At 45.7% G+C, this 27,929-nt stretch overlaps 1 protein-coding gene across 16 annotated transcripts in view; it reads left to right on the forward strand.

The window, feature by feature from the left end:
• RALGPS1 (Ral GEF with PH domain and SH3 binding motif 1) overlaps positions 1-27,929 on the forward strand; it is a 257,027-nt gene that overhangs the window by 43,990 nt on the left and 185,108 nt on the right. For 14 of the 16 annotated variants that reach the window (XM_059658077.1, XM_059658078.1, XM_059658064.1 and 11 more), the window contains 2 exons: positions 17,934-18,055; positions 21,183-21,290. In XM_059658077.1, the coding sequence (XP_059514060.1) occupies positions 17,999-18,055; positions 21,183-21,290 (165 nt within the window). In that variant the 5' untranslated portion in view covers positions 17,934-17,998. Of the gene's footprint in view, positions 1-17,931; positions 18,056-21,109; positions 21,291-27,929 lie in introns of those variants that run through there. The other 2 variants (XM_059658073.1, XM_059658071.1) reach the window with 2 other exon arrangements.

A 27,929-nucleotide genomic window follows, 5' to 3' on the forward strand; every position in this document is an offset into this window, starting at 1 on the left:
CTGCAAGCCCCCTCCTCGCTTTCAGCTGTTCTAGCTCCAGACCCTTCATCAGAAAGGGCCAGCTCGTTGTGTGGGTTATGCTTGGTCATGGGAGGATGGGGTGAGGGAATATGAAGAGATGACAATTACTGGGCAACCAGCTGCCACCCTCCAACCTTTCTCCCTACAATTACTGCTCCCTGAGATCCTGCCCTCCCCATTTGGTACCTCTTCTCAGAATGCTTTGCAGCATTCCCCCGCTCACTGGAGCTCGCCTTCCTTTAAACCTTTGTGGCATGTGTTTTGACCCCCTGGCCACATTCTGCATTGCACTCTGCTCTTTTGATTTACCCTATACTTCCTGCCTTGACTCCTTGACTAGTCTTTAAGCTCTTTTAAGGTGGGAAATGTGTCTTGCTTATTATTGTATCCCATGCAGTGCCTTGCTTAATATCTTACATTAGGTGCTCGGAAAGCAACATGGAATCTTCTAGGGCTCCCAGCATCCATCCCCTTTGCAGCCATGGCCTCAGGTCTTGATATAACATAAAAGAATATGGGAAGAGGCAGAGAGTGCTGGCGGTTCTATTCAGGTAGGAGCAGTTACAAAAATGTTAAAAGCTGAAGTATTACAATATTTGTGAGATTTTTCTCGTAGCCTTACCCTTCTGTCAACCCATTATCACAAAAGAGGCAGAAGGTGAAGTTTCTGATACTTTTCTGGCAGGGCCCCAGTCTTCCTTGATATTTCATGATTAACTACAGGACAAGTAATTCATATATTGCTTAGAAGAAGCAAGTTCCCCATAGCTTACTTATCAGTGGGATCGGTTTCCCGAAGGAGAGCACTGGAAACAACTGTTGGCCTGCAGGTAAGCACGTGAGGAAAATGAGGCTCAGATAAGTCATTTCCCTGAGGTCACACCGTACTCAGGTAGCAGAGTTGAGATTTGACTTGGGGGTCAGTCTAGTTCCTCTCTGCTGTCTGTGTGTTAGGTCTGATTAGAACTGAATTCCACGAGAGGGGCTGCATCTGCAGCTACCTGCTGCCTGTGCCCTTGATGGGGCTGCCGATCACCCTGATCCCAGGGGATCTGGGCAGAATTGCTCCCAGTACAAGCAGCTGGCAGAGGACTGCCTCTCCCCTGTCGTCACCGGAGGTGGGGGGCACAGGGCAGAGGATCTGCTCCCCCATTTGCAGCAGGAAGGCCATGGTTTGCCGGCTCCTTTTGTATGGGCCCCTTGAGCAAAGGCTGTCAGGTTGTCCAGGGCCACAGGCTTGCTACTGCTACAGAAGCTCTAGTAGCCTGGCACGAACGGGGTATGAGAGCCCGCACCCTTCAGCAGGCAAAAATCAAAGGACAGCTCATTTGCAGGGACAGCCTCTCACTTGGAGCAGTGGATCCTGTGAGGCAGGATGGATGCAGAGGATGCACAAGGGCTTTAATTTATAAGGAGAGAACTTCCCAAGGGACGAGAGTACAGTGTACCAGAGGCTTTCTGGAACTGGAAACAGGGCGTCTGAATTTAAAAATCAGTAAAGAACTGAAATTAGTGGTTTGGAAGGTCAAATAGAAGAAATGCCTCAGAACCCAGTATAGTAACAAAAAGAAGTGGGAATAATGAATTAAAATGTGAGGCACTTGGAAACCTTGTCCAGGGGACCTGGCATGGGGATAATGGGAGTTTCAGAGGAGAGAAAGGAATAGATGGAGGAGTCACTGAAGAAAATTTCACTGAATTGAAGAAAGATTTGATTCTTCAGATTAAATGGATTCATTAAGCTCACATTGAGACCAACACTTAGACCTGTTTTCTAGTAAAGTTCCTAAACTCCAAGAAGAAAGAGAAAAAAATCTTAAAATTTTGTTGGAAGGAAGAACAGGTTTTCAAAGGAAAGAGAATCAGACTCTTGCTGGTCTTCCCGTGTGCAGCCCTGGAGGCTGGAAGACAGTGGATTGGCATCTCTAGACTGTCACAGGGAGGGGCTATAGCCCTCCCGTGTACCCAGCCAAGATGTCACTCACGGCTCATTGCAAACGAATGACATTTAAAACATGGGAGGGCACAGAACATGGCGTTATCTATTAAATGCACCTGAGGAAAATACCTGTGACCTTTTCTAGCTGAAGGACAAAGCAGAGCAGAGATATTGAGACGGGAAGGAGCAGGGAGGAGGGAGAGGAGATGACCCATCCCTGTTTACACTGGGGTGGGAGACAGCAGAATGGGCTTGGCACTGGCTGCTCCAGTGACATTTTGTCATCTCTTCTGGTCTGCACAGCTCTCCTTCCTGGGCTGGAAGCCATGTCCAAGGGGCTGGATGGGGAAGGGCCTGGAAGAGGGACTGCACACTCTCATCACAGAACATGCTCCCCCACAGGCAGCACCTGGATTCTCTATGGGTTGGGTGCCTTTAAGTGCCCCCTCGTTCCCTCACACCCAGCTTTCTGCACAAACTTGTCTCCTGATCCTACCCTGTGAGGGCCATGGCCCTGACCGATTAGGAATGGATTGGTATGCAAGGGAGTGGGGGGTGGGTGGAAGGGGAGGAAGCAAATGGGAAGCAAGGACCAGGCATGATCTTCACATGGGTGATTACTGGTTGGTATGTTGAAGGTCAGTCTTTAGAGAGCCTGGGAAGGGAAGTGGCATGTCTCACTCATATTTATTTATTTTTATATATTTTTATTGATTTCAGAGGTGAAGGGAGAGGGAGATAGAGATAGAAATATTGATGATGAGAGAGAATCATTGATTGGCTGCCTCCTGCATGCACCACACTGGGGATTGAGCCTGCAACCTGGGCTTGTGCCTTGACCGGGAATTGAACCATGACCTCCTGGTTCATAGGTCGATGCTCAACCACTGAGCCATGCCGGCCAGCCAAGTCTCACCCACTTTTAGCTGAAGCCCCTCTGGGGTGGATCCACCTGGGTCTTGCCTGAGCTGAACCTGAACCTGAGCCCAGTGCATTAGCCCCAGGTATTTGTGCCAATTTTCCCTCACCCTCCTTCTCCCCCATATTGCAGGGGTGTTTGCACCTGCCAGAGCACCTTCTCTCCTTGAAGTCCTTTTGTGCAGTTCTTGAGCCTTTTTTGCATGTGTCTGGGGGTGCTGATGGGGTGGCTTAAGCATTGCAATCTCGCCCCTTTCTGCAGCAGGCTGGGGGAGTAGTTCCTTCATTTTTATTGCGAACACAACAGACTGTGCTGGGAGCTGTGCTGGGAACTGTGGATAAAATAACATTTGAGCCCTTACACTGTGATCAATACTGCACAGAGGTGGCCTCAGTTCAGGAATGTAAGACATGTAAAGCTCTTAGACAGGTGCCTGGCCCCCGCCAGTTCTCCTGAGTGCCAGCTGGGATTGTTAGTTTATGCTCCCAGGAGGTGAGTACAGTCCCAGATCCCCACTCTACAGAGGGGGAAATGGAAGCTTATAGGTGCTTGCAAGTGTCATGTAGGTGGTAGGTGGCTGTGTCAGGATTCGAATCCAGAACTGTTGGACTTACAAGTCCTGTCTCTGAGGTTAAATGAGATAGGTATGATTTCTGGTTTAGCAGGGAGATGCTCAGAGAAAACAATCCTGCCATAGTGACAAGTGCTACAGTAGGCTAAACGGAGGGTGCACAGCGAGGCCCTCAACCCACACCCGAAGGATGGAGAAGAGACAAGTATTCCAAGCAGAGTCCTCGGTGTGATCAACGTTGCTGTCCTGTCACCCAGGGGATATGCCTCAGTCTTCTTTGGGCTTCACTGAGGAGGCACTAGTGGTCTGAGCACATGCTCAGTCCGTGATTAATCATTGAGGGCAGGGTTGTGTCTGCTCCTTCCGGCCAGACTCCTGGGACCTTTCATTGGGAAAGACCCCTCCTCTTCCAAGTACCATGTGACCTGAGTCCAGCAGTTCTCAACCTGTGGGTCGCAACCCCTTTGGCAGTCGAACGACCCTTTCACAGGGGTCGCCTAAGACCATCCTGCATATCAGATATTTACATTACGATTCATAACAGTAGCAACATTACAATTATGAAGTAGCAAAGAAAATAATTTTATGGTTGGGTCACAACATGAGGAACTGTATTTAAAGGGCCAGAAGGTTGAGAACTACTGCCTGAGTCCCTGTCACTGCTTAGGAATGTCCCAGCCTTCTTGGGGACACATGCACATGGCCTGGGCTAGCTCTGTGCTGCCCAACTATCTCACTCCACTCCTGTCTCTCCAGTGAGCACATTCGGCTGTCCCATTGGACTGCTTCATTGCAGTTATGCATAAAGGAATGAAGCACCATTATAAGATTATGATTGAAAACTAAGCTAAATAAACCCCACCATTGCTTTGCACCCCCACAAATCAAACTGTGTTTGTTTGCCCGTTTCCCTTCCAGTCCTTGTCCACAGGGCAAGAGGGTTTTTATGTACAGTTGTGCTTCTGTCTCTTGCTTCCTTTTCACAGTTGGAAATGAGTTATCAGTTAGGAAATGGCCACCAGGTGGCGCCACAGCACCAGACATCTGACTCCAACCGCCTAAGTCTGTAATACCTGGTGGTGAGCCATCCTTGAAGTGCTTATCTATGGAAGTTTATTTTCAATTTTCTCTTTAAATGCTATGCTTCTCATAAATGTTTATTATAATAACTGAAAAAATAGAACAGGTATACAAAAAGTAGAAAGTAAAAGTGTCATACAAGTGACACCTTTCAGAAGCAATGATAAAAACAATTAAATAGATATCCTTCTGTATGTGTATGTGTGTTTACAGTAGGCATAAATATTTAAAAACATGTCCAAATGTCACTTCCTCAGTGAGGGCTTCTCGGACGCCCCCCTACCCCCTTCAAAATTGTCACCCTGTCCCCATCCCACTTTCCCTGTCCCCTTTTCCTGCTTTGGTTTTTTCTCTTATCTATCACCAGCCGACATACCATATATTATACTGAATGCTTTATTTGTATTTGTTGTCTGTTTACTCCAGAATGTACAGGGGAACTTTGGCTTTTTCTTCACTGCTCTATGCCCAGCTCCGGAACAGTGCCTGACACATACTAGTGTAGACTTTCAGTAAATACACGTTGAATGAATGAATGTAAATGTCCTGAATTTGTGGACATCTTTCTCTGTCTATAAATATTGATCTATCTCATCCTTTTAACCCACTGCTTAGTGTCCCCTTGAATGGACACATTCCACTGCCTGTCCTGAAACAGCCATGTGGTTTCTCAGTGTTTTCTTGCCTTTTGTAGGTGGTGTTGCAGTCAGTGGCCTTCCTGGAACATACTCCCTGCTTGCCAGTCTGATGACTTCCTTGTTTTGCTCAGATTCTGGGTTTAGTGCTTTATATACAACATATAATATAATCCTCATACCATAAACCTCACACCTGTGAAAGGTGCCACTCTTAGCTTCTCTCTTTGCAGGTGACAAGCCCCTGTCCAAGACCACACGTATGCCGAGAGTTGAGCCACAGCTCTTGGAAGGGGATTCATCCTTTATTTTTTCAACCCACACCTGAGGATATGGTTTTATTGATTTTACAGAGAGAGGAAGGGAGAGAGAAAGATAGAGAGAGAAACATTGATAGATTGCCTCCCGTGCGTCCTGACCGGGGATGGAACCTGCAGCCTAGGTATGTGGCCTGACCATGAATCAAACCCAGAACCTTTTGGTGTACAGGATGATTCTCCAACCAGCCAGGGCAGGGGGGCATGTTTCTGTATTAAGGATATTACTTCCTCATCTCTCATGTAACATCACAAACACCCTTCCCTCACTTTGTAGATTGTCTTTCATCGTTTTTTTTCTTTTTTTTTTTTGGTCTTTTCTTTCATCTTTTTAATAATGTCTCTTCCTAGTCAGAAGTTTTAATTTTTATTGTAGTTAAACCTGCCAATAGTTCCCTTTGTTTTCTGGCTTTTGTTTCACCCTAGAGAGGACTTCTTCACTCCGAGATTATTAAAAAGTGATTTGTGTACCCACTAGTATTTTTGTGAGGATTTTTAATTTAAATCTTTAATCCATCAAAAATTTATTATATATAATACTAGAGGCCAGTGCATGACATTTGTGCACTAAGGCGGGGACGGGGCGCGGAGGGTTGTTCCTCAGCCTGGCCTGCGCCCTCTCGCAGTCTGGGAGCCATCAGTCAGACATCCTTAGCGCTGCTTCTGAGGCAGGAGAGGCTCCTGCCACCACCGCTGCACTCGCCAGCCCGCCAGCCCGCCAGCCCGCCAGCCCGCCAGCCCGCCAGCCCGCCAGCCACCAGCTGGGCTTCTGGCTGAGCGGTGTTCCTCCCGTGGGAGCGCACTGACCACCAGGGGGCAGCTCCTGCATTGAGCATCTGCCCCCTGGTGGTCAGTGCGTGTCATAGCAACTGGTCATTCCACAGTTGGGTTGATTTGCATAGTACCCTTTTAGGATAATATAGGATGGGGTAAAATTTTAAACTAATGCCCCCCTCAAGTGAATAGTAGATTGTTTCACCAACATTTATTGACTAGTGCATTCTTCCTCACTGTTTGAAATGCTGTCTTGGTTGGATACTAATTCTCATGTATCCTGGGTCCTGTGTTGTGGACTGCTCTGTCCTGCCAATCCATTCATCTCTCCTGGTGGGACAAGCCCCTTCTCATCATGCTGCTTTTCTGAAAACTCTGAGTTCTTTTAACTGTTCTTCCAGATGGAAGTTTAAATGAATGTGTTGAATGCCAAAATGAATTCCCTTAGGATTTAGAATGAGCTTACATTTATACATACATCAGCTGGGGAGAGTTGATGTCTTTACAATATTGTTCCTTATTAAGAGAAGTGAAATAGCTCTTCTTTGATTTTAAACTCCATTTTTTTGTCTTCTAGTAAAATTTCATAATTTGCCTCAAATGAAATTTGTACATTTCTTAAAAAATATATATGTAGGCTCTTGTGCTAGTACATTTTTGTCATTTATTGTTTGGATAGAGGAAACAGTTGATTTTATGGCCAGATATCTAACACCCATGGCTTTTTCCTTAATCTAGTTCCATTTTCTGGTTTGTTGATGTCATCCTTCCTTGTATTTTAACACTGCATCAGATTTCTTGTTTTTATTTTTTATTTCTTTGGTCATTTTAACAAGATTTGAAAAGGGGAAGGCAAATGTGTTGACCAGTTTATGGTTTTGAAACCAAAATCTATTTTTATAGTTTGATGTGAAAATATCATTTTCTCTGTATACCCCTGGCCAGCAGCAGTGTCCAGGGACGTGCAGGCCAGGCAGGCACAGGCCAGGCAGGCACACTTAGGGGTACATGTGGGAGTCAGAGAAGGCTGAGCCCTGTTCCCCTCGGGATCTCACAGCAGCAAATGGGGAGAAAAGAGGGCCTTTAACAGGTGTGTGACCTTTTGGCACTTAGTGATGCTCCTAAAGGTGTGCCGTCCGCTACCAGTCAGACCAGTTACTAGTAAGTCTTCTGCCTGTGGCAGGGACTTGGGGGGAGAGAGGGAGTAAGTCATTTCCTGTCCCATCCTCTGTCCACCAAGACAGTGCATGTTGGGCCCATGTTCACCCGTGTGAAATACCTGAACCTCCACACCCCAGAGCTGTAACTCCCCAACAATGGTTTGTACAGGAAAGGGCGAGCCCTCGTTATAGGCCTGGTTGTAGAGATTCTGTTGGGGGTGGGGAGTGGAGTGGGATGTAAGGGTGTAGAATCCCTTTTTAAATTGTTTATTTTGAAATAATTTTACACTTAGAGATAGATAAATAGAAATTCACATATACCCTTCACCCAGCTTACATGTTAACAGCTTACATAACCACAGTACAGCTATCAAATTAACATCGTTGCAGTACTGTGAACTAAACTGTCGACCTTTTTCATATGTCACCAGTGTCCCCCTAACGTTCTTTTCCTGTTCCAGGATTCAGTCCAGGATTCCTCCTGCATTTAATTGTTGAGTCTCATGAGTCTCCCAGTCTGTCACAGTTTCCACGTCTGCCCAGAAGGTCACATCAGATCCTCATTGGATGAAATTTATGGTCTTATTTTTGTGCTTCTGTTTCTCATACGTTAAAAGCGTCTCCTCCTGGAGACTTCATCGAGCCCTGGGGATCATTACAGGTGCCCAGCTGGCTGGTACTCTTGTGAAAATCAGCTTCTCCTGCCTCCCCAGGCTGCCCTCCTCCAGGGCAGGTCTGAGTAGTGACAGTGTTCTTTCTCCAGGGGCAGGGGAAGCAGCTAACCAGCCCACCCTTGCCATCTTCTCTGAGGCTTGCTTTGTCAGATGTCCTCCTCTCTTTCTCTTGCACTGTTAATACTTGGTGTTGTTAATGTAACTCATTGTGCTTGAGAACATGCCCAGGAGTGCGAGAGTCCACGGCCAGCGTGGCTTTCGCGGGTTCAAAGACTTGGAGGGAGGGCTGACGCACAAATGATACACAAGATGGAATATTAATTTTTTAATTACCGGGGGAACCAGAGGACAGGCTAACCATAGCGGTCAAGCTCTCTCCGTTGCTCCATTCCCAGCTGCTTTTATTAGCTAGAATACACAATTGCCTTTAGGAATGCAAACAGATATATCAATGGTAATGTTTAGCAAACAGTAAGATTGTCAGGTCTTGGGGGAGTTTGCTTTAGGCCATTGAGTCAGCAGCAGGTAATAAAATGTAGATATTCACCCTGTGAATATCAAAAGGAGTCCCGGTCAGCCTTCTGCCAGACTCCTCACATTTATATCAATTACTGTTGATCTTGGTCGCCAGCACAGGAGTGCCCAGAAAACCCCAGTCCCCATCTCCTGCCTGCGTCTCTTGCCTTCCCTTTTCTGCCCAGCTGGCCGGGGGGAGTCAGGAACTTCTCCCCTTTGCAAGTCGGCCTTTCCCTAACAAGAGGGTGTTCTTCCATCCGATGCCAAAGCTGTCCCGGGTGTCTGGGGTGGACAGTCCTCATCTCTTCATTCTCTGTCTTACCCCCATTTCCTGAGGTTCTCTTCAAGCCCTCCCACAGTATCCCTCGGCCTCCCATTTTCCTACGGAAAAATCTGCCTCTGCTTCCGATGGAAAAATCAGGTCTTCCTTACCAGCCAGTGGCTGCAGGTGGGCCTCTCTCTCCACCTGTTCTCCACAGCTTTGTTTGGAGCCAAGGAACCTGTGGTTTCAAGAGTAGCCACGTGTGTTCGCGTGGGGCATGGGGAAGCACTAGCCGGCCTCTTCGTGAAGCGTTTACATTAAAACGATCCTGCCAACCAGAGCATTTGTTTTCTTTTGAGAACCCTTTCTCATCTTTCTCCTGTTGCCTTAACTTCAAATTGGTTTCTCGTAGTCTTGTACTGAGAGCATGCCCATGCCTGCCCTGCCCCATGGCGGGGGGGTGGGGGGTGGGGAGGTGAGGGGGTTAGCACTTGCCTCAGCTGTCATTCATTGAGACACTGCCCCAGCACTCTCACGTGCATCATCCTATGAACCCTTCAACATCTGTGAGGGAGGAGGGACTGCGATTCTCCCCATTTTTACCGATGAGGAAGGTGAGGCGTAGCCAGGTCTAGAAACTTGCCAAAGGGCACAGAGTAAGCGATAGGTGAGAATTCAGATCCTGATGCATCTGTTCTGTAAGCCACAGAGGCACTGGCTCCTTTTCCTCACTCAGAGGCGGTACCATGGCTGTCCTGTTCTTAGTTCACCAAACCTGCGATGGATGGCAGGTCATGCACCTCGGGCTGGAGCGAGCTGAGCTGCAGGCTATGGTAAGGCCTCCGAGTCCAGCTGCCCACAGACAGAAGAATAGGTGCTGTAGGTACGTCTCGCTCTTTTCCAAGTGAATGTAAACAGTGCTATGACCATTAAACCACAAACTCATTTAAAGATGTTGGTCATTTATTATAGCTTTTTGTTATCAAGGGTTTTTTATTTTTATTAAAATATTTTCATTGATTTCAGAGAGGAAGGGAGAGGGAGAGAGGAGATAAACATGATGAGAGAGAATCATTGACCGGCTGCCTCCTGCATGCCCCATGCTGGGGATCGAGCCTGCAACCCCGGCATGTGCCCTGACCCAGAATTGAACCATGATCTCCTGGTTCATAGGTCGATACTCAACCACTGAGCCACACTGGCCAGGCTCAAGGGTTTTTCTTAATCAACAGATGTAAAAAAGAGAACTAAATTACTTTCAGTGTTGAAAGGGAAGGTCTCTAAAATGCATTTTCATATATACTGATATGTCTGTATATCTCCTTGTATTTCTACATACAGGGATGTGTGCTTAACTGATGCCCTACATATTGTGAACTATGTAACCTGGGCACAGGCCCAGGGGCTGTGGCGGGGGGACTTTTCTATTTTGTACCTTTCCCCCAGTTTATATACTTTTAACATGTACATGTTTTACTTTTATGTAAAAATTCAGGAAGTCCTCCTACCTGCAAAGGTTAGGCATCCCCAGGGGACTTGATGTTTCTGAGGACGAGATGGGCCTTACTCGTCCCTGCTTCTCGGGCTTCAGCACAGTGTGTGGGCGCGGGGGGGGGGGTGTTGGTAAGTGCCTGTCACCTGTAGACCCTACCTCAGCTCCATAAATGTAGGTGCTTCCCTTTTACCCATCTGTATTCCCTTTTCATGGTATCTGCCCACTTTCAATCTCTAAACCCTGCCCTCACTCCTAAACGCTGCTGCTTTGTCTCCACGGAGGTGCAGTGGCCTTTGGACACAGTGGTGCCTCCCAGCCCATTCCCTGCCCCTCAGTGAGGAGGTGAGAGGTGGGATGTTGAACGTCTGGTGGGATGGTATGAAAGGAGCAGGGGAGGGCGTGTGGGCGGACACTGCAGTGAGTGATGGCATGGCAGGTCTGACATGCTTACATGGCCAGGCCGCTCTGTGAAAGCCGCCAGACGCTGCTGCTTGCCAGGAAAAGAGGCTTGGCCAGCTTAGAGAGGGTCAGGAGGAGGTAGAGATAACAGCAGTGCCAGCCACACAAGGCCGGCCTTCCTGAGTGCTGGCAGGTGGTCCAGCCCCAGAGGGATGGGCCCCCAAGGAAACCTTTTGGCAACACAAAATCTGGTCCTGTGTCTGTGGTTCAGAGTGTGTGTGTGCGTGTGTGTGTGTGTACACACGTATGTACACTTATTGCTCCTGCAGTGGGCCAAATATTGGTGGAGGGGTTGTGGACAGAATCCCGCTTTGTTTCCTTCCTATTCGTCTTCGTTGCAGCCTCTGTTCAAGACGCAGGAAGGTGGAGCAAGCTTTGACCACGTCGGCGGAGAGCAGCCCCACGCCGAGGAATGGGCCTGGCGTCCATTTTCATACTTGTCCGAACATTTGGAAGAGATCACTCTCCTGTAATTGAACATTCCTGGATGTGTGTATTTTCTTTGAAACAGCCTCCATAAGCTTAGAAAAAAGTGGTTATTCTGCCTTCTCAACAGTGGTCTGCACCAGACTGTCTCATGTTATTTTCTTGGTTTCCTGAGCCTGAAATGCTGAAGCAGAATTCTGAGTTTGGAAGGAAACCAACGTTGCATATGGGATTTTCCTTCCCCTCCTCAGGAGCCCACACACACCAGACCAGACGCTGTCATAGGGAAACAAGAGACGTGGGATTGTTCTGTGGTTCTGCTACAACTGCCACGTGCTTGCGGAGTTACATCATGAGAATCGCTTTTTCTCCTGCTGTGTTTTGGTTTCCAAGGAGGCATTAGCAGCCGGAGTGTGTGTGTGTGTGTGTGTGTGTGTGTGAGGGCGGGGGAGGGAGGAGAGGTGAGAGAGGCAGAGGGAGAGTGGAAAATAGGATTTTGGTGTGTACAGATTAAAATGGCCCAACTAAAAAAGCTGGTGCTCTTACTTTTAGGCCAGTGTGGCATGGAACACAGTCAATGTGGGCATGTCAAACCGTAACCCTAAGTGACAGTGTAATTTCCTCTGAGTGCCAGTTTCCTCATCTGTAAAAGAAAAAATTTTTTTAAATGCATATACATCCTTAGCCAGGAAGGATGCCAGCAATGATCAGACTGCACAGCTCAGGGCTTAGGAAAAACTTTGCCATGTTTGCTGCACAGATGTGTCGGGGCCGCCTGTCAAACAAACTGTGCCTGGCTTGTTTGTCGCTGTGCCGCCAGTGCCTGTGTTAGTCTAGGGTGGGCACGGGGCTGAGATAAAGGGAGAAGGGGGAGGATTCCCGGTGCTCCTGGCACACTGGCATCACACACCTGCGTGCTTCCACACCTGCTCACACTGCCCTCCTGTTCTCCGCTCTTTCCTTGAAACACTCCCACTGGTCCTTTAAGACCCAACTCAATGGCTCTTCTCAGAGTGATGTCTTCCTTGACACCCCCCTCCCCACAAGGTGAACCTGTAATGTGACCTTGCAGGACTTTCTCCCCAGCCTGCACCACAGAACCCTGGAGCACAGGGCTGTGTCATCTTCGACTCGGGGCCCTCAGAACTGGTCCACCAGCTGTCTCAGTAGCGGATGACTTGGGGCTGTTCAGTGAATGATGAGCACAATGCTGATGAGACTTTTAGGTCAACATCTACCCAGTCATAACGGCCCCTAGCCATCCTCTCTTCCTTTTCCCTCACATGCAGTCCATTAACAAGTCTTGTCTGTTTCACCTCCAGACCTCCTCTCAGATCCATCCCTGGTCCCTGTGGCCAGCAGTCTTGTCATCACCGTCCCTTACCCACCACTGGCTTCACTGGTCCTGTTTTTTGTGGCTCTCCAACCCAGTTCTCCACACAGTAGCTACAGTGACCTTCAAAACAGATCAGGTCATGTCACCCCCCTGCTCAGAACCCTCTAGTGTACTCCAAATAAATCCCAACTCCCCACCGTGGCCTGCAAGGCCCTCCAGGCCCTGGCCCCGGCCTGTCTGTCCACCGCCTCCCACTCTCTAAGCTCCAGTCATGGCCATCTGCCTCCATCACAAAGCTTCTACGCTCATGTGCATCCCAGGGCCTTTGCATTTGCTGTGCCCTCTGTGAAGAACAGTCCTTTTCCTGTGGCTGACTCCTTCCTAAGTTTCAGTTCAAAGACCACATCTGCAGAGAGTCCTTCCTGGACCACCCTGGCAATACTGTATTCCCTCCATTGTGTTTCTTCAAGACATTTCTCATGATCAGAAATTATCTTCTTGTTCACGGTATTTTCTCACTCCCATCCTGTAATGTGAAGTCTATGGGGGCACGGTTTGCTCACTTCATGGTCTCAGTGCCTGGAACAGGGTTTCTCGACCAGGCATCTCTGAATTTGAATGGGGGAAAATGGCATCTTTATTTTTACAAACTTCTAACTGAGGTATAATATTTCTTTCAGTTACAGTGAACACAGCAATATTGACAGTATCTGGGACTTTGTCACCAATAAAAATCACAAATATCCAACACCCATTTTTGATAAAAACTCTCAGCAAGGTGGGAATAGAAGGATCATACTTCAACATAATAAAAGCCATATATGACAAACCCACAGCCAACATCATACTCAATGGGCAAAAACTAAAACCGTTTCCCTTAAGAACAGGAACAAGACAGGGATGCCCACTCATACCTCTCCTGTTCAACATAGTACTGGAAGTATTATCCATTGCAATTAGACAAGAAGAAGAAATAGAAGGCATCCAAATTGGAAAAGAAGAAGTAAAACTGTCCTTATTTGCAGATGACATGATATTGTACATAAAAAACCCTAAAGACTCTGTCAAAAAACTATTAGACTTGATAAATGAATTCGGCAATGTAGCAGGATACAAAATTAATGCCAAGAAATCTATGGCATTTCTATACACCAATAGTGAACTTACAGAAAGAAAGACTAAAAAAGCAATCCCATTTACCATCGCACCAAAAATAATTAAGATGCCTAGGAATAAACTTAACTAAAGAGGTAAAAGACCTCTACTCAGAAAACTACAGGACGTTGAAAAAAGAGGTAGAGGAAGACATAAACAGATGGAAGAACATACCATGTTCATGGATTGGTAGAATCAACATCATTAAAATGTCCGTACTACCCAAAGCAATCTATAAATTCAATGCACTTCCCATTAAAATACCAATAGCATATTTCACAGACCTGGAACGAACTCTCCAAAAATTCATCTGGAATAAAAAAAGACCCCGAATAGCTGCAGCAATCCTGAGAAAGAAGAACAAAGTAGGTGGGATCTCACTACCTGATATCAAGCTGTATTACAAAGCCATGGTTCTCAAAACTGCCTGGTACTGGCACAAAAACAGACATATAGATCAATGGAATAGAATAGAGAATCCAGAAATCGACCTGAACCAATATGCTCAATTAATATTTGACAAAGGAGGCAAGAACATGCAATAGAGTCAAGTCAGTCTCTTCAATAAATGGTGTTGGGAAAATTGGACAGGTACATGCAAAAAAATGAAACTAGACCACCAACTTACACCATACACAAAAATAAACTCATAATGGATAAAGGACTTAAATGTAAGACGGGAAACCATAAAAATACTAGAGGAATCCAAAGACAACAAAATCTCAGACATATGCCGAAGCAATTTCTTCACCGATACAGCTCCTAGGGCATTGGAAACTAAAGAGAAAATAAACAAATGAGACTACATCAAAATAAAAAGCTTCTGTACAGCAAAAGAAACCATCAACAAAACAACAAGAAAGCCCACTGCATGGGAGAACGTATTCGCCAATGTTATCACCGATAAGGGTTTAATCTCCAACATTTATAGGGAACTCATACAACTTAACAAAAGGAAGATAAACAATCCAATCAAAAAATGGGCAAAGGACCTAAATAGACACTTTTCAAAAGAGGACATTTAGAAAGCCAAGAGACATATGAAAACATGCTCAAAGTCACTAATCATCCGAGAGATGCAAATCAAAACAACAATGAGGTATCATCTCACACCTGTCAGAATGGCTATCATCAACAAATCAACAAACAACAAGTGCTGGAGAGGATGTGGAGAAAAGGGAACACTCGTGCACTGCTGGTGGGAATGCTGACTGGTGCAGCCACTATGGAAGACAGTATGAAGTTTCCTCAAAAAGTTAAAAATGGAACTCCCATTTGACCCAGTGATCCCACTTCTAGGAATATATCCCAAGAAACCAGAAACACCAATCAGAAAGGATATATGCATCCCTATGTTCATAGCAGCATAATTTACCATAGCGAAGATCTGGAAACAGCCTAAGTGCCCATCAGCAGATGAATGGATTAGAAAACTGTGGTACATCTACACGATGGAATACTATGCTGCTCTAAAAAGGAAGGAACTCTTACCATTTGCAACAGTATGGGTGGAACTGGAGAGCATTATGCTAAGTGAAATAAGCCAGTCAATGAAAGAAAAATACCACAATTTCACTCATTTATGGATAATAAAGACCATTATAAACTGATGAACAAAAATAGACACAGAGGCAGAGCAATATGGAACAGACTGTCAAACTACAGTGGGAAGGCTGGGGAGGGTTGGGGGACGGGAGTGGGGGGTAAGAGATCAACCGAAGGATTTGTATGCATGCATATAAGCACAACCAATGGACATAAGACACTGGGGGGTAGGGGAGGCCGGAGGAATGTCGGGGGTGGGGTGGGGAGGAGACATATGTAATACACTTTGTAATACTTTAAGCAATAAAACAAAAAAATAAAATGAATATAAAAAAAATCACAAATATTTTCCTATCAAATATTAGCTGTGGGTATCTAGAATGCCTGTGCTCATACTGCTTTGAAATTATGGTAGTTTCCAGATCCACCAATAGATCTTGTTCTTTAATGCAATAATAAATAAATAAATAAAATTTATTTTCTTACTACATCGCAATTGTTTTAAAAATAATTTAATGACTGTACTTTTATATAATTGGTTTCCTGAGAAATCCTGTGTAATCAGTTTCCTGTATAATTTTATGCATTTAAAAACATTTATGTGAGAAAGGGCCTCGAGGCTTCACCAGTCAAAAGGGTCCAAGGCACACAACGGTTAGGAACTCCTAGCGTGAGTGCCTGCGTGACGCCTGAGCTCAGTGAGTGGATGGATGGATGGTGGCATGTATCTTCCCCATTGACGTGGGCCCCTGTGTGACCTTGGGGTTTAGGAAATAGCCTTGGTCAAGGTCTTTGGAAATCTGTCTGACACTGAAAAAGAGGCATTTGTTACAAAGCAGTGGGAACCAGGCCCCGTGCTCTCCTCCCCTTTCAGACACGGCTGTCTCTTGAGCTTCTCTCTGTGCATCTCCTTCTGACCGACTGTCCCTGCACCCAGCAGGATTTGGCAAACATCTGCTCCCAACGGTACAGCACCTCTGTTTGGTTAACCAGCAGAGATTAGCATCTCCGGGTTCCGAGTTCCCAGGAGAATGAGGTGGCCACTGTGGTTCAGTTAGTCCGGCCTGGGAGGCTCAGCTCCCATTGTCAGGGACCCACCTGTGGGGTTGGGAAGGGGTTCTTAGGGAGGGGCTGAGCCCGGCTGACCTCCTTGTTGGGAGTCTGGTTCTTGGCCAGGAGTTGGGGCTTGGCCAGGCCTCAGGGACTGAAGGTGGATGGGTGGAGGTTTCTCTGGGCCCTGGAAAGGATCTTCCATTCTGTTTGGTTCTGTTTTTTTCTTAGCATGTGAAATATCACTTGTCTGAGAATTGTTGCCCATAAATTAGTCTGTTTTCGTCAGTGGCGAGACATACAGGAGTGAGATCGGAAACAAGCTCTGTCTATCTTTCTAGCTCAGGCTGCCGGAAGCATAATGGGTACACAGACAGTCAAGATCAGACTTGTACCTCCTTGTTTTCCATCTTTTCCAGTGACCTTTGGGCTTGACCTTGCTTACCAGGACTGATTATGTCCTTGGCACCACAGACCCAACAATTAAATTAATCATCTTTTCCCGCACCTCTGTCCCTTCACCATCATCCTTCTGGTACCTCCAGCCAGAAACCATTCATCCTCGGCTTGTGCTCCCTCCTGCCCTCATCAATTTCTATTGAATTTCTGCCCTTACTGCCTTTTGGTTTGTCTCCTTCCCTCTGACTTCACTGCTACAAACTTAGCTCAGAGGACCCTCCTCATCTGTTGCCTGGGAAATTGCAGTTGGCTTCCAGCTGGAACCTTTGCCTCCCCTCCTTCCCTCCCACTCCCCCCCATTACATTCTCCCTACTCTCCTTGCCACTTTCCTGCAAAAAACCTGGTGCGGCTACAGTTCTGTGATGTTTGGTGATGTGATGAATGCTGTGCTAGAATTGTGTACACACACATTGGTATAAAGCAACTGATGTTGCTTTGGGTGGGCCAGGCATGATAACCAGACGAAATGACAGCTGAGTAGGATCTTGAATGCTGATGGGATGGGGGACAGCATGAGCTGAGGCACCAAAGTGTGAGTCACATTAGCTCCCTGTGCTTCCGATTCCTCTGTGCACTGTGGGTGTAATCGTAGGGCCTGCCCGAGGACTGCAGTGAGGGCTAGATGAGCTGAGGTGTGTAAAACGCATGGCACCAGGCAAGTGCTGTGCAATATTAGCTGCTCTCCACATTATTGCTGCTGACATGGTCTGGCGCACAGGCAGACACAGCAGAATTCGTTTGTCTTCTTCACCTGCCTCCACTTTAAAACAAAGATCACAAACTCTAGTGCCTGCCAGGGCCAGGTGGGCCACCACTGCTCAGCGCAGCTGATGGTTGTCAGGCAGGGATGTGGGCCCGGTACTGCCAGGTATTCCTAGTTCCAAGAAATGTCAGAAATCCAGGATTCTGCATGAAACCGTTCAAGTTTTAAACATTGGTGGTTAATTTAAAAAATATTAAAACCTGTGGAAGCCCAACAAAGTACATCTGTGGGCCACATTTAGCCGAAAGGCCACCAGCTTACAATCTTTCTTTAAAGGTCTCTGGGGTCATCTGCTGAAATCTGTCACACCTTTTCCCCAGGGGTGGGGTCTAGTTGTCTTTGAGGGCTGGTTTTTATGAGCTCCTTTGCCTTGCAGGACTTCTCCTGACGGGTTATGTCACCGACAGAGGCTGCCCTGAAGCTCCCTGTGGCCTGGAGACTATGTACAGGAGGAATGGTCTGATGGCTAGTGTGTTGGTCACCTCCGCCACTCCACAGGTACGGAGACTGCGAGAATCTGACAGTGGGGGCAGCAAAGCTGCCAGGCTCCAGCTGAGTCATGAGCAGCAAAGCTGTAGGGCTCCATGAATACCACCATTCTTAGCACTCCCGAGGCCCTGGCCATGCCGGGCGTGAGATTTGGGAGGCAGGCAGTCCTGAGGACCAATATGTTTCTGAAGTCTTTCTCTTCAAAGAAAAACAAATAGCTGCTCGGTCCAGTGTTAGCAAGTGCCACATTCCATGTTGGTGCACGAAGAGATCAGACCTTTCCCCAGAAAAGCCGCCACTGATTATAAATAAGTCACACATTCCGGAATGAAGTCAGACAGAACTGACTCCAACTGGCCTGTGCTATTATTTACCTTCCTCAGGAGGAAATGGCTGTGAGGACTGGTGGTCTGAGAGTGTCCTGGGCTGGGCCTTTCCCCGGGGGTTTGGGAGTTTTCTTTCCAAGTTCAGTAACGTAACAGAGGCACGCAGGGAAGTGGGTGTCATCTGCGGCCTGGGGATGCCACCACATCCAGTGTGTAACGCCTGGCCCTGTGACTAACTGGCCATGCTCAGTGTCCTGAGCTCACAGGGCCCTTAGAGTGGAGCTGGGCTTTTGAAATGATCCTATGTAATCAGCTAGAAATTCACAGGAACTAGCTCATTTCTTATAAACCTTTAGAAAGTTTTCCTATTTTGATCTCTGGTTCTGAAAAGCAGACTTGTGGGTGCCTTTTAAATTTTTCTGATGGCGCCAATATAAGTTTAAATAAAGTTACTGCATCATCACTGCCAGCACCACCAATGAATGTATTTGGGGCAGTTTTGGATTAAACAAGGACCCTTTTTGAGCACGTGTTTGGAGCGATGCAGTGGGCATGACAGGGAAATGATGAAACTTGAAGCCCAGGATTGGGCTGTTTGGCAACTAGAGGAATCAGAATTCGGTTTCTGTTTACAATTCACACTCCACCTCCAGGAAAACTTCTTTCTCCTCTGCTCTCCCTGCATATACACATTCGTGCGCACACACGCATACACGTATACTGTGTCTATGCACACATGTGTGTGTGTAAAGATACATGGTGAGCACTCGATAAACATTTGTTGAATGAATGAATGAATGAATACATGTATAATTGAAGTGCTCAATAAATTTTGGTGACTGAATGGCACGTTTACACATATCCACACCCATGATTAGTGCTTACTATATACCAGGCTCATTTTTTGCATCTTCACAGACATTATCTGACTTAGTCCTCACAAAGCCCCATGAGGTGTGGACTGTTGTTTTACCCCTAGTTTATAGATGAGGAAACTAAGGCAGGGAGAGGTGGATAAACTGGCTTTGATTCACATAGCTGGTCAGCGGTGGGTGGGATTCAAAGCCAGGCCTGTGGGACCCAACCCGGTGTGCTCCTGACTGTGATGACACTACCGTCCTGAAGAAAACCTGCCCTGTCACCTGCTGTGCCACTTCCTGGAAGGTGGGTGCGGGCATGCGTGATGCACGGTCCTCTGCTTAGGGAGTGTACAGGGCTGAGGAGAATAGACGGCCAGGTCCAGGGGCATTGATGGTTAGTCTTCATTATTTTTCAAAAGGGTAACACAGGTTTTCCTCACGGGAGACTGTCCCATTAACCATACAACTTTTAAATTAGCTACCCCCAAGCCCACTCAGACCCCTAGAGCCCTAGAACCAGCATCTCCGGGGGCGGTAGGGGGAGAGGGGCTGGGAGCTGGTGGGGGAAAGGAGGGGTGAGGATTCTGTCAGTTGCTCTGTGAGCTTCATTTTCTATAATCTACTGCAGCCCTGGGCAGTAGGTTCCAACAGTGCCATTTACAGATGCCTGGGACTCAGTAAGATGAAGGCACTCACCTGAGGTTGGCAGCAGCTGGTGTGGAGCTGGCCTTAACTACCACGGGACCCTGCTTCTTAAGATCATCTTAGGGTTTTGGGTATAGTAGACTCATTTGTGAAGCTTTTAAATGACACAGATTCAATATTTTTCCTATTGAAATCTACAGGTTTAGTTTCTGCTCCTCCTTTTAACCTCACATTTTCAGATATTGACTATTGGTTTCCCTCACTGGCCTAAAAACAATCTAGTTTCCAGTAAGATTGCAAAGTTTTTCCAGATATAGCCGTTTTGGAAAGAGTGAAATAAAGAGGAATTAATAAAAGCATATTCTCTAAATCCCAGTCCAAGATGTTGAGGTTAGTGGAAACCACAAAATCCCTCTTCGTGGATTGAGACGAATAGAACCATTTATGAACAGGGCACAATTTTTGGGTGGTAAGTGTGATTGGTTCCCCAAAATAGGATTTGATGAAATGAAATAAAATTGAGGAGAAGGTATGCTCAGCATTCTGGGATCCCTGTAGTGTTGGGTTTTTCATGCAACCAGCCACAATTGGGGAATTTTAACTTGCTTTTTTATGGGAGACACTTTACTTGCAGGACTCACAGTGTTCTTCCCTACAAGGGACGCTACTAAATATAACTTTCACGCCTGTCTCCAATGCCAGTCGGTTACCTCTCACCTCATCAGCTCACAGGCTTGAATTCCAAGTGGCCAATGCATGAAATAAGCCTTAAGAGCTCAGTTAGCATTTTGTGTAACAATTTCCTGCAATGAACTCAAGTAGAAAAAAATAAAAAGGTAAAACCAGGTAATGTCTGAAAGATACAACGAAACAGGTGATCTCCTCAGGCCTCCTAAGATGGGAAGGCTGGTTCCCTCTGAAGGAAGAGTGGGCTGTATTTTTGACCCCCCTGCCACACAGCCAGCTGGAAGCAGGTGGGGTGCAGTGATCTGGGATCAGGTAGATACAAAACCAGGTTCTCTTTCTGGCTCTTCACTTTCCTAGCTGAGCTACCTTGGGGAAGTAACATTGCCTCTACTTGCTTTGCTGTAAAATGGGAATAGTAATAGTGTGTATTCAGAGATGTTAACATGATGCATATGAAGTGCTTAGCACCGTGCCTGCAACAGAGTGAAGCACTAAACACTACAAGCTTTTATCATAATGCAGTCTGTCACTCTTTGCCTCCTCAGTTCTGAGGTGTGGGAGGCAGTGACTCAAGTCAGCCAGGCTGCTCAGGTGGCACGTCTCTCCCGGTCCCCACAGGGCAGCAGCAGCTCAGACTCTCTGGAGGGCCAGAGCTGCGACTATGCCAGCAAGAGCTACGATGCCGTTGTCTTCGACGTCTTGAAAGTGACTCCCGAGGAGTTTGCTGTAAGTAACAAAACTGACATGGTTGCCGGGTCCACAAGTGGGTGCTAGAAGGGGTCACTGCTCAGGGCTTTTTGCTCTGGTTGGAGAAAACCCATATGCCCAACAATAGGGGATTGTTGAATAAATTATTCTTTATGAAATACCACACAGCATTAGACAGGGTGCCTTCAATCTAAAAATGAACTACCTTGGGAGGCATTCACAATATATGAAAAGGGGGGAACTTTCAAGAAAGGGAGGGCCCTGGCCGGTTTGGCTTAGTGGATAGAGCGTCAGCCTGCAGACTGAAGGGTCCCATGTTCGATTCCGGCCAAGGGCACATGCCCAGGTTGCAGGCTTGATCCCCAGTGGGGGGGTGTGCAGGAGGCAGCCAATCAATGATTCGCTCTCATCATTGATGTTTCTGTCTCTCCCTTTCCCTTTTTCTCTGAAATCAATAAAAATATATATTTTTTAAAAAAGGGAGAGAGTGAAAATGCAATTCATGTGGAATTTTTGAGCCCACATAGCACAATTCAGACGCTCATTACTGAGGAAGGAGGTGTGGACAGGGCACACTTTGCTTCTAGTAACAGGTCAGCACTGGTTTTTGCCTGGGTATCACCTATCCCCGGTGCTGGCCACTGCCCAAGGGGCCTGTGGGAAGTCTAAGAGGCTAGAGAGAAAACAGGAATAACCAGGGAAAGGCCAGCACACACATGTGTAGACTAGCTGTGGTGTTTCCGGGCACGGGTGCTGGCCTTGTGTCTCAGGCACACAGATGGACACTAGGAATGGCCAATACTTGGATTGTGCATTGTACTCACCTATGTGCTTTTTGTTACTTCACAATTTATTTATTTATTTTTAAAATCTTTATTGTTGAGAATATTACAGATGTCCCCGTTCCCCCCCCCCCCCATTATCCCCCTCCACCCGGTTCTTGCCCCACCCCAAGCCTTCTCCACCCTACTGTCTGTGTCCATAGATAAGATCTTTGGATAATCTCTTCCCACACTCCCTCCTCCCTTCCCTTTCAGATTCGTCAGTCTGTTTCATGATTTCATGCCTCTGTTTCTGTTTAATTCACCAGTTTATTTTGTTCATTAGATTTCTTGCTCGTTTATTTTGATTTTTAAATTTGATTGCTGTTAGATATGTATTTGTTGCCATTTTATTGTTCATATTTTTATCTCTTCTTTTTATTCAATAATACCCTTCAACATTTCATATAATACTGGTTTGGTGGTGATGTACTCCTTTAGCTTTTTTTGTGTGTGTGAAACTCTTTATCTTCTAAATGAGAGCTTTGCTAGGTAATCTTGGTTGTAGTGATGAATCTTATTATTCATCACTTTGAATATTTCTTGTCACTTCCTTCTGGCCTGAATAGTTTCTGTTGAGAAATCAGCTGACAGTCTTATGGGCGCTCCCTTATAGGTAACTAACTGCCTTTCTCTTGCTACTTTTAAGATTCTCTCCTTGTCTTTAGCCCTTGGCATTTTAATTATGATGTGGTCCTCTTCGGGTTCCTTTTGTTTGGGACTCTCTGTGCTTCCTGGACTTGTAAGTCAATTTCTTTCACCAGGGAGGGGAAGTATTCTGTCATTATTTCTTCAAATAGGTTTTCAATTATCTTGCTCTCTCTCTTCTTTTGGCACACCCATAATGCGAATGTTGGTATGCTTGAAGTTGTCCCAGAGGTTCCTTACAGTATCTTCATATTTTTGGATTCTTTTTTCTTTTTGTTCTTCTGCTTGGGTGTTTTTTCTTACTCTTATTTCAAATTATTGATTTGATTCTCAGAATCCTCTACTGTTGAATCCCTGTATATTATTCTTTATTTCAGTCAGTGTTTGCTTAATTTCTGACTGGCCCTTTTCCATTTTTGGAGAGGCTTCTAGAAGATTCTTGAGTAACCTTATAACTGTGATTTTGAACTCTATATCCAGTAGTTTGCTTTCACTCATTTCTTTCATTTGTGACATGTCTCTTTGTCTCTGCATTTTGACTGCTTCCCTGTGTTTGTTTCTATGTATTGAGTAGAGCTGTTATGTCTCCTTGAGTTGGTAGAGTGGCCTTGTGTAGTAGGTGTCCTATAGGGCCCAGTGGCTCAGCCTCCCCAGTCACCTGAGCTGGGAGCTGTAGGTGCACCCCTTTGTGGGCTGTGAGCACAGTCTTGTTGTAGTTGAGACTTGATTGCTGTTGGTGTCACTGGGAAGAATTGACCTCCAGGCCACTTGGCTGTGAGGACCAGCTGCGACTACAGTGGGAGAGTTGCTATGCAGGAGACACCCCTATGGAGCAAGACTTGCTTCAGTGGGGCTTTGGTGCTCACTGAGTCTGCCCCTTGAGTGTGTCGCTTATGAATGTGTAGAGTTATAATCTGGTATGGTCTGACACTGACCACTGGGTACACAGGCTCTTGGATCTCCGGGGAGGTGCAAAGTCAGTCACTGCCTGGCGCCACCCAGCAGGAGCTACAGAGAGATCTGCAGAATCCTCCTCTTTGTATCAGGTTTGGCAATCCCAGATGAGGCCCAGCTATGAAGCAAGGCAGGCTGGTGCTGGTGCCAGGTCTTGGGCCTTTTATTGATAAGTATGGGGCTCTCTGACCCAGCTGCAGCTTGTTTGAGAGATTTTAGCCTGAACAAGGACAAGCCATTCATATGCAAAAGCTGCTGCACACAGCTTGGGTGGGGTTATAAATTGGATGAGGAATCACCAGGGCAGAGCAAATGGAAATGGCTGCCAGTTAGCCCTGTGACGCGGGAGGTCCCAGCATATGAACAATGATCCCTGCAGGCACCTCCGTCTGGAAGAAAGCCACCCCTGAGTTCCTGCCCCGATGCCAGACAGTCCAGTTCTTCCTCGTATGTGTCTGTGTCCCCCAGAGCCTCACCCTGGTGCTGGAGCTTAGAGGAAGCAGGACCTTGTAAGTTCAGTTTGTGGTGCTGGCCTTTTAAGAGGAACAGCTGGGTCTCCAGCAGCCTCTGCATCACTGAGCCCCAATCCGCACTGTTTTTTACAGTCTGTAGTTCTTACTGCCCATAGGGATTTCTTTTTCCAGCTCTGGGACCCTGGGAAAAGGGTGTGGGGCTGGGATCCCTTGCTCATCCCAGCGGCCTCCGCAGAGATGATCTCCCTCCTGATTAAAAAAGTGGCACACGTGGGTGCTGGACCAATCCATTCTGCGCCTCCATGCCTCTTATTAGTCTCAGTGTGCTTTCTTCTTTACTTTTCTAGTTGTAGGACCTCCATTCAGCCAGCTTTCCAGCAGTTCTGGATGATGGTTGTTCTGTATTTTAGTTGTAATTTTGATGTGGTTATGGGAGGCAGTGAGTATAGTTGTTTACCTATGCCGCCATCTTCAAATCTCTCCCTTGTTGAATTTTTTAGTTGTATTTTGTTAGCTACATGAAAGGAATGAAGTAATAATGAGGTTTAAAATCCATTTACTGTTGTTCACTGTGAGGAATGGCAGAGAATTAGGCTACACCTAGAATAGCATTGCCCAGAAGAACTCTGTGGTGAGATTCAGGCCTGATTTTCTAGTCTCAGCCCGAGATTGTTGCTGGGCTTGCCCCTGGTCGATTTCCTGAGGCTGGGGGGCTGAGGGAGGGTGGTGGATGCTCTGATGGTGCAGTGCTAAAGTTTTGCTGCCCCTGCCAGATCCAGTGGGTCCTTAGCTTAGATGTGAAGCCAGGTCCCCTGGAGTTTTTGGTCTCTGGGGAAGCATTGGAGTTGCCAGGTGTTGGAATGGAACCAGACCACCCGGTATTTTAGTTTTCTGTCAAGTATGAAAGAAAGAAAAGAGCGAGATACAAAAGTCCATTAAAAAATCATTTAAGTGATTTTGGAAGATGGTGATGACAATAACATAGTTTTTAATTCTTTCTGAATCCCCACATAGCAAACTCGGAAACCCATTAACAATATTTACAATAAACCTAGGTGACAGATTATCCCTATCAAACCCAAAACACAAGTGGCTGGGGATATACCATCACCAAGACCTGCAGAGTATCAACATTTGTGCCGGAGAAAGGAGAAGCAAGCATTGGAGCATTTGATAGGCTTGAGAAGAAGAGAACCCCAAAATTTTCAATAGGATTCCACTGGAAGGTTTGGCAGGTTAATGTGAGGACAGTAACTGAAATTGAGAGGGATTTTGAGCACCAAAATAATGAATGGGTGGAAGAGATCTGTGGACTGGCCCCTATAATCTCTTGAAACCAACCCAGCAGGGCTCACTTCCAGGGCTCACTTCTCAGTGCCAAAGAGAAATTCAGTATGGGAGCAGAGTCAAAATAATCAGGATAGGGGAAGTTATGGTTAAGGGAAAAGCAATAAAATAAATAAATAAAGTTGTGTGTGTGTGTGTGTGTGTGTGTGTGTGTGTGTGTGTGTGTGTGTGTGAAATCGCAAAAAGCAACTGCATTTGTTTTGTTTGAACACTACATGAAAGCAACCAAAAGGAAAGCTATGTGAAATTAGAAGGCTACCCTGAACTATGTCTCCCTCTTAAAAGTTCTGGGAAACTAATTGTACATAAAAATAGGCAACAGGAGTCCTGACTGGTTTGGCTCAGTGGATAGAGCATCAGCCTGTGGACTGAAAGGTCCCGGGTTCGATTCCGGTCAAGGGCATGTACCTTGGTTGAGGGCACATCCCCAGTAGGGGGTGTGCAGGAGGCAGCTGATCGATGTTTCTCTCTCATCAATGTTTCTGACTCTTTGTCTCTCTCCCTTCCTCTCTGTAAGAAATCAATAAAATATATTTTAAAAAAAGCAACAGGAAATGATTTCTGTCAAATCTTTCAATTATTATAAGAAAAAAAAAACCAGTGAGGACAGAGTTCTTATAGATAATGAAAGAATGCCAGAAAGACATGCCACAGAGCAAATGAAAACTGTAATTCTCTGTTTTCAAAGGAGCTAAGCGACCTTAGGATCATGTGGTAAGCCTTAAACAGCATAAATCTGAAATAGAAAAAATTCAGGAATGAGGTGACAGAACTTAGGAAAGAAGTGAAAATTAAAAAATGATTTTGGAAATGAAAGTTGAACTAGAAGAAACACAAGAATAAATAAACCCAACAGAATGCCTTAAGGCGGGAGAAATTTTAAGATAAAAATAAATGAAGAAAGAGATAATAAGACTGAGAAAAAGTGACAAAGATTGATAATAGGCAAAGAAGATCCAACATATAGATAATAGAAATCTCTGAAAGGGGAGAATAAAAAGGCAACAGAACTGAACAGACACTTAAACTATAATGTCAGAAAACTTTCACAAAATAAAAAGATAAGATTCAAAATTACATATTGAAGGAGCACACAATGAAGCTGACAATGTTAACCCAGAATGGTCAATACCATAGACATATCCTTGGTAAACTGCTGGATATTAAAGGAAAAGAAAATCCTTTGGGCATCTAGACAAAACAGCAAATGGCTTAGAAGAAAAATAAGATTAGATTACCATCAGTCTTTTTGACAGAAACACTTTTTGCCAAAAGAAAGTAGAATAACAAATAAATCAAGGAAAGAAAAGAATGTGAGCCAAAGATTTTATATCCAGCAAAACCTTCAAGTATAAAGGACACTGATAGCCCTGGCCAGTGTGGCTGAGTTGGTTGGGCATCTTCCCATCCACCAGGAGGTTGCTGGTTCAATTCCTGGTCAGGGCATATGCCCCGGTTGCTGGCTCAATCCCCGGTAAGGGGTGTGCAAGAAGCAGCCAATCAATGTTGCACTCTCACATTGATGTTTCTCTCTCTCCCTCTCCCTTCTTCTCTCTCTAAAAATATCAATACACTATTCTTAAAACAATAAAGGACACTGATAAACTATTATGAACATGAAAGGCCTCAGAGAATGTTATTCCTGTGAGCTCTTCTTGAGGAATCTACTAGAGAACAAGCCTCAAACAATGAAAACAATTAAAGAAACATCACTCTAAAGACTGGTGGAGAGCAGTAAATACTTACAGTAGTGTTAAGACTAAATAAGGATTAAAAGGGAGAGGGTATAGTATATAATGACTGTATGCCCACATAATAGACATAATGTGACCATTATGATATAAACTATAATAATGGAGGAGAATGGAGAGAAACATGCAAAATTTCATAACTCTTTTCAGTAATTATACTGATAGTGGTACCATAAGTGTTGTTTTTCATTGTGTGTATAATATAGGATAAAGTAAATGAATAATTTTGGGATACTATAATCCTCTATATCCTATGTCCTTGGAACCAGGATTTTTGATAGGAAGAAAAGAGATACAGAAGTAGTACAGAAGAAGTAAGTTAGGGGAAAAAGTGTTCTGAATTTGAATTTGAAATATCAGTATGAATTCCAGATTGTGGTATTGAAATATTATCACTGAAAGACTCCAGGGCTTCCTGGATAACTGGTTGATTCCAAGTCTAGGACAGGAAATGTTCAAGATAAGCCTGGTATATCTTTCCAATACCAGTGAGGAAGCTATCAAGCACTACTAGGGTCATGTCAAAAGGACTTAGGAGCCAGCTAGGGGAAGCTCCCACTGCCCAATGATGGGACAGTTTGAGCTTTAAAAGGATAATAATTGCAATTGATTGAAACCCATCAAGCAATAGATCATCATTGGATGATGATAGGCAACCAATTT

The sequence above is a fragment of the Myotis daubentonii genome, chromosome 11 (genome assembly GCF_963259705.1).
Source record: "Myotis daubentonii chromosome 11, mMyoDau2.1, whole genome shotgun sequence".
NCBI lineage: Eukaryota > Metazoa > Chordata > Mammalia > Chiroptera > Vespertilionidae > Myotis > Myotis daubentonii.